The sequence below is a fragment of the Octopus bimaculoides genome, chromosome 6 (genome assembly GCF_001194135.2).
Source record: "Octopus bimaculoides isolate UCB-OBI-ISO-001 chromosome 6, ASM119413v2, whole genome shotgun sequence".
NCBI classification, from domain to species: domain Eukaryota; kingdom Metazoa; phylum Mollusca; class Cephalopoda; order Octopoda; family Octopodidae; genus Octopus; species Octopus bimaculoides.
The window spans coordinates 25,302,652-25,310,173 of NC_068986.1; the positions used below are offsets into that span (position 1 = coordinate 25,302,652).

The following is a 7,522-nucleotide window of genomic DNA, read 5'->3' on the forward strand; positions in this document are numbered from 1 at the left end:
ATATATATATATATATATACAAATTCAAATCTCTTTCATGGATATATAATTATGAACAGAAGTCATCGTACTGTGATGGCTACATCGTGGTAGGTTGATTCTTGTTTATTTTTATGTATCTTGACCATACATGTACTGATGAACAAAAGAATACAGGTTACTTCACAGTTTTTCTGTATTTGATTGAGAAACCAGTGGTCTACCGTTGAGTTAAATGTTTTTAAGAGATAAATTTTGAAAGCTGCATTCCCTCGCTTTCAGTAAATATGTTGCTTATTTTTTGGTAGTTTTTTACTTATTTAGTCCCTCGAAGCGTGAGGCATTACTACACAGCTAATGCCCTTTATATATAATTATATATATATATATCTCACACTTAAAAAATGATCACTCTTTCCCCCACCCCATAATCTACTGTATATTCTCCCTTTTACAAGATAAACTTGTTCTGCTCAGATGTAACCCTTCGACAACAAGAAACCCGTTCTGATCTGGCTCCTTCTCTTACACTTTAATTCCTCATCTCCTATCATAAAGCTGCTTCTCTCAATGTTCATAATCTTGCAACCTGCATGGCAACCTCATGAGTGCTGGTACCATGAAAATAAAAAAGCACCCAGTACATGTAAAGTCATTGGCATTAGGAAAGGCATCCAGCTGTAGAAACCATGCCAAAGGAGACATTTGAGCCTGGCACAATTCTTGGACCCATCCGTTTCTATCAAACCATTCAACCCATGCCAGGATGGAACATGAATATCAACCTTTTACTATTTAATCTGGCTGTCTCCTCTCAAAGATCTTTGTTTGCAAGTTACTTGGTGACCCTGCCAGTGCATTCAGTCCACACTGTTAAGTGGTTGGCATTGGAAAAGCATCCAATTGTAAAAACCACGCTAAAACTGACCTCACCTGTGCTGGTGCTATATTAAAAGCACTCATTCCACTCTGTAGGGTGGTTGGTGTTAGGAAGGGCATCCAACCATAAAAACCATGCCAAAACAGACATAGAAGTCTGGTGCAGTCTTCTGCCTGGCCAGCTCCTGTCAAACCATCCAACCCATGCCAGCATAGAAGGAGGACATTAAAGGATGATGATAACAATAATGAAATCAAGCTAAAATATTCTACCTGTTTTATGTTCAAACTGGCCTGATCTGACCTCTCACACCTACCCTATGAAGTCATTCAAAAAATATATAATCACATCATAGACATCTCAAAGCTACAAGAGAATGCATGATTCATTCCAAATAATGTGAACAAATAAGTATTACATTTGACAGAATAATCTGAATGCTAAAGGGTTGGATGACTAAGAATATAAAAAATGAATTCGATACAACTGTTGATAACCACGACATGGTTGAATTGACAAGGTACTATGAGCTAACAGCCAAATCTCCCTCAAATAATTCTCCACTGTCTTATAAAAAAAAAGGACACATTGAATATAATGTAGCATGGAAAAAAAAAAACAAAAAAAAAACAAATGGAACTGTCATGACTGGAGCGCATTTGAGCATATTTTTGCTCATCAGAGCAGACTCGAGGATAAGCAACAATCGTACTATTTCATCCCTTATTGAAAATAAACACTCAACTTATTTTAATAATTCTAAAAGAAAAACAATATCCCAATGGATTTGATTTAAGCAGACTAACTCAAATCTTTATCTGAGCAGCTGACAAATTTACTCATTCGTATATATTATCAGAGCATTGATTTTTTAACGGTGAGAAAATCATAATTTGATATCAATAAAGCAGTTATTGACTATCCATCGTGTGTGTGCGTATGTGTGTATATAAATATATTACAGATAGAATAACAGAAGTAAGATATTTTAAAGATACACATATCAATGTTTTAAACACGATTTGAAACAACAACATACAGGCTCAGTGTTTAACATTAACTATTTGGCAACAAATTCTCTTTGATTTGATATGAACCGTCAAAGTCTAAAGCTGTCGTATGCTTATTCTGTTCTGATAATGTTATTGAATTGTAATGTATAAGATTAAATGATCACTAATTAATAATCAATCGTTCAATAAATGAAAGGTAGACGTCAAAGAATTTAGAACTATATTTTGAATTCTAGAAAAATAATAAAACAAAATGTAAGATAAATATTTTCGTTCATAGCAAACTATCGATAATCTGATCGGCTCAAACGTTTCAAGATTTAATATTATTTTCATTTATAATTTTTTTTTCTTACAAAATATAGGTCGGAAACTGTAGTGTTAAAACAAAGCAACATATTTTTTAGAAATGTTTCTTTTTTTCTCTAAACAAACTCATTTTTTTTTATAAACGTAATATTAATAATTTGTTTTAAATTTAAATTAAAGATAAACTTGACTAATAAAAAAACCCAACAATAATAAATTCGATTATTAAAAAAAAAGACGAGACAAATGTATCCATTGTTTTGCGAAATAGTTAAAGATCTGTCCAAGCTTTAAAGAATCGGAACATTTTGATAAGATCTGGTAGACTTTGGAATTAAAGTATACAAAGTTTTAGATACACTCACCCTCAAGCTCGAGTATTTTCTTATCAGATTTATGATGCTTCTTGTGTTTTTTGCCCATTCTTTCCCAACTTGAAAATATTTCAGGAAAACAAGCCGGGATCCCTATTAATAACAGACATGCGTACAATGAAACTGATTATTTGTCCTCGCTTAAAATAGTTCCGGGTAACCTTGAAAATTGATGTCTGCACTTCTTTTTTCCTTCATAAAGGAATTAAAAGACAACGAAATATCAAATATACTTATATACAACGTTACAAAACGTTTATTTCGTAAAATAAAATACTAATTTGATATTAAATACTGATTTTCTCTTTCTAAATTATTTATAAAATTATATTTAGAAAGAAAAGCTTACACCGGTTATAGTTTTGCAACAGTGTTATTTTGGTTGTTTTCAAAAGCAGAACATATATTTATTTTGTGTTTATATGATTGCTTTTATCATAGCATTAATCTGAAACAAATTTCAAAATATATTTTTATAATTTAAATATTTAAACAGTTTTTTCTTCTTTTAATCGTTTTGCGATAGACCATAAAATGGGGAGTAAACTGAACTTCTGAAATGACTTTATTTTCGCTCTGAAAATGTGGAAATTAACTAAAATGTAAGTTGTACAATTTTAATAACGATAATAAATGAAGAATATTTTATTATTAATTCTGATTTTTCTTCTCAAACCAACAATATTGTTGCCGATGCCGTAAATACATTTGAAGGTCGTTTACAAACGTGTTATATCGCGTTGGCCAAATGTAAACAAGAACTTATCGTTATATTATGCAGTTAATTTATACTTATTTCTTTAGTTGTTATGTAAATTGTATTTTTGGATCCAATAAGCCGGTATATATATATTGTCATTCATGGCTTTATCAGATAAAAGTTTCTTTATCTAATGTAACTCAAGACGTGTCACTCATCACGTCCCGATTCACTAAAGTACTTGTTCTTTAAAGAAAAAAAAGTTATGTTTTTGTTTAGAATACTCTTGAAATTCCATTCATTCTCTGGATTTTCTCCGTATTTTTTTATTTAAAATTCGGACACCAATAATACGATCTTAAGTGAAGCCTAGCTATTACAATATGATATATGATTAATAAATGTAATGTATACGTAAGCAGATGAATTTATTAAAAATCGAAGTATCGACGTTCAAAACAGCAATGTTTTGATTGAAAAATCAAATTCTACTCCAAAGATTCATTTTGATACTTTCAAAAGTTATTCATTAAAACTATATATTGTATTTGCAACGAACACGTGTTTGTTACGATGCTTTAACTACAATGTGCTATCCTCTGGTGTATTACTCTACTTTTTAAATGCTTGTTATGCAATGTTTTCAAAATTCGTGTATGATTTATTAGTAATCATAAATCTGTTGCATCGTACACTAAATCTGTAGTTATGCCCTTACTTTATTAGTTCTAAGTAATAGAAATGCATTGCCGGCGAGCAGTGTCTACAATCTGGTTTCGGTTCCCAGTTGCAACAGTTTATTTACCTTACGTCACTTATGCTCTTGAGAATGTCCCACCATCTCCTTTTCCCGCCACTAAAAGTACAAATATGTATAATAATATGTTTTTATACCGTTGAACTGTTTTAACCGTTCATCCACGTAGATCATAACGAGTTTCCTCAGATTTTGCTGTTTAAGTATGAGACCTCGAGTGTTTATTACAAATCGAAACATTAAAAACCAAAATTTCTAAATTTATGGTCAAGTGCGAGGCAAGTTCTTGTAGAAAATGTGTTATTGATTCAGTCGATCATAGTATGTTATTGGTATTTTATTTATTGATTCCAGAGGAATAAACAATAACATCGATCCCGTATGGGGTTTGGACTTAGAACCTAGAAGGATCATCATCATCATCATCATCACCATCATCACCACCACCACCATCATCATCATCATCATCATCATCATCATCGTCTGGATCCGTTTTTCCAAGCTGACTGAATAGGTTCGCTGCACAACAAATTGCTGCCAATCTTGGTCTTTTGTCATCACATTTCTGAAGCACGATTTCATGATAATTAATCTTACCACTTGTTTTTGAACTTTTCTTAGTCTTCTTCTTCTTTTTCCATGGCCACCCCACCTCACATATTTTTCACTTAGCTCGTCGATCCACATCACGAGTTCTTATCACTGTAGTTACCTATTCTTTACAATTCGACTGTTGCTTCTAATGTTGTCGCTGCACTCGATTTCGTCTTATTTTTTTTTTATGGCAGCCGCTATTACACACCCAATTAATCATACGTTTAATTTTTTTCCAGCCATGACCGTCCCATCATTTATGTATATCTATGACTGCATTATCCAACGTGTCTTTCATTTTTTTGTGATTCGAGGGAAATTTGGCTGCTACTTATAGCATGTCGAGATAATCGTATAGAAGTTCCTCATTGGTTCTGGTTCCTCTCGCCCCTCCAATGAATAAATCTTTCACCTGTTCGAAGAATAATTTTTCTTCCCTTTTTTTTTTCTGGAAGAAGAATGATTTTGGAAATGTTTCAAATACTATCTGAAGAGTAAGTCTAGTAAAATTGATGGGAGGAGAAATAGAAAAAGACATCGCTGGATGATGAGTCAAGGGAAAATTGGTCAATTGGATAGATGTCACCCACTCAATCCTTTTATTTAATGAATAGTTCAGAAGACGCATATAAGTGATGAGTACACCTTCCCAAATATGGGATCAGTACACACGTTTATGTTGTTTCCCTAGATCAGCTTCGATTGAATAACGTTCGGTCTGGATCACTTTGTCTTTGTTTAACGTCTTATTGGACTTAATTAGCGGTTACAGATCAATGTAGTTCTTCCGCTTTTTAGGCAGTAATTTGTGATATGAAGTTAGATTTGACTGATATCTTTTGCTTTTTAAACGATCACATAGTAATTCTCTTGGATCCGCGAAAAAAGTATGTTAGACAAAAGTTTATTAATATCAAGGGAAACAACTTTGCTCTGAGAAGCGAGCACTGTATGAACCGTATTTGATGGCATAACAGACGCACATCAATTTCAGCAGCGCATATTCAGGAGAACTGAATGTCAGTAACAAAATTCGATTATAGGAGACCAAACTCTGCATGTAGGGCTCCGGGTGATTTTTTCTTTTTGTGAAAAAATATACGTTTTATATGCCATCAAATACGGTAATGTGGGGAAGAAAATTAATCTGGTTTCTAAGATGATGAATACATTTAGCAATAAAGAAGATATATTTTTCATAATTGTCCCTACTATCCTTGTAATATTGAACAGGCGAGGGTTCCAGTTGATCCGATCAACGGAACAGCCTGCTCGTGAAATTAACGTGCAAGTGACTGAGCACTCCACAGACACGTGTACCCTTAACGTAGTTCTCGGGGATATTCAGCGTGACACAGTGTGACAAGGCTGACCCTTTGAATTCCAGGCACAACAGAAACAGGAAGAAAGAGTGAGAGAAAGTTGTGGTGGAAGAGTACAGCAGGGTTCGCCACCATCCCCTGCCAGAGCGTCGTGGAGCTTTTAGGTGTTTTCGCTCAATAAACACTCACAACGCCCGGTTTGGGAATCGAAACCGCGACCCTATGACCGCGAGTCCGCTGCCCTAACCACTGGGCCATTGCGCCTCCACTGTCACAGTAAGATTAAACCCAAAACTATGTGTTTCTCATTTATTGAATAAAGAAGTCATTCACAATTATTTGTAGTCTAAATTATTACATAAAACATAGAAATACCCAGGGGCAGTAACTCTGAATAAAAACTGACTTGGATTATGACTTCTCCAATCCATGTCGGCATGAAAAAGCGATTTGTAAGGTGATGATGATGACGACTTCCTGTACATATTCGTTAAAATATTTTCATTTACTCTAAAACGTATGGCAAGTAAAAAAGAAAAAAAAAAGGCCTGGAAACTTAGGTGCAGCCGTGGCTCTATGGTAAGAAATTTGCTTCCCAACTGCATGGTTCCAGGTTCAGTCGAACTGTGTGGCATCTTGGCCAAGTGTCTTCTACTATGGCCTTGGACCGACCAAGGCCTTGCAAGTGAATTTGGTTGATGGAAACAGAAAGAAGCCCGTCGTGGAGAAGACAAGTGACCTGGACTTTTGGCGAATTGCTGTGCTTGAGAAAACATGTCAAGCTAAGTGCAATCGGGGTCGTGGCCAGTGCCGGTGACGCGTGAATGACATCCGTGCTGGTGGCATATGAATGGCACTCGTGCCAGTGACACGTTAAATGCACCCAGTACACTCTGTGGAGTGGCTGGCGTTAGGAAGGGCATCCAGCCATAGAAACCAAGCCAAAACACTGGAACCAATGCAACTCTCCAGCTTATCATCTACAGTCAAACCGTCTAGCCCATGCCTTCATGGAAAACGGACGTGAAATGTTGATGATATATGCGTGTATGCGTCCTTGTATCTGTGTTTTCCCTCACCACTACTTGACAACCGGTACTGGGGTGTTTACACTTGACTGCTGTTTGTAGCAGGTTGAGTAACCTATAGAGACTCTTATTGGCTTGTGTTTATGTGGTTTTGTTTAAGACTTCTTGTTTTATTGCTTGTTATGCTAATAGCAGTGGAGGCGCAATGGCCGAGTGGTTAAGGCAGCGGACTCGCGGTTTCGATTCCCAGACCAGGCGTTGTGAGTGTTTATTGAGCGAAAACACCTAAAGCTCCACGAGGCTCCGGCAGGGGACGGTGGCGAACCCTGCTGTACTCTTTCACCACAACTTTCTCTCACTCTTACTTCCTGTTTCTGTTGTACCTGTATTTCAAAGGGCCAGCCTTGTCACACTGTGTCACGCTGAATATTCCCGAGAACTACATTAAGGGTACACGTGTCTGTGGAGTGCTCAGCCACTTGCACGTTAATTTCACAAGCAGGCTGTTCCGTTGATCGGATCAACTGGAACCCTCGACGGCGTAAGCGACGGAGTGCTAACAATAA

General features: G+C 35.8%; 1 protein-coding gene across 1 annotated transcript in view; it reads right to left on the reverse strand.

Annotated features, from left to right (window-relative positions):
• The window catches only part of LOC106869480 (bromodomain-containing protein 7), a 23,408-nt gene extending 20,595 nt beyond the window's left edge, over positions 1 to 2,813 (reverse strand). The window contains exon 1 of the mRNA XM_014915236.2: positions 2,547 to 2,813. Coding sequence (XP_014770722.1) covers positions 2,547 to 2,604 — 58 coding nt within the window. The 5' untranslated portion in view covers positions 2,605 to 2,813. The remainder of the gene's footprint in view (positions 1 to 2,546) is intronic.
• Positions 2,814 to 7,522: the final 4,709 nt, after the last annotated feature.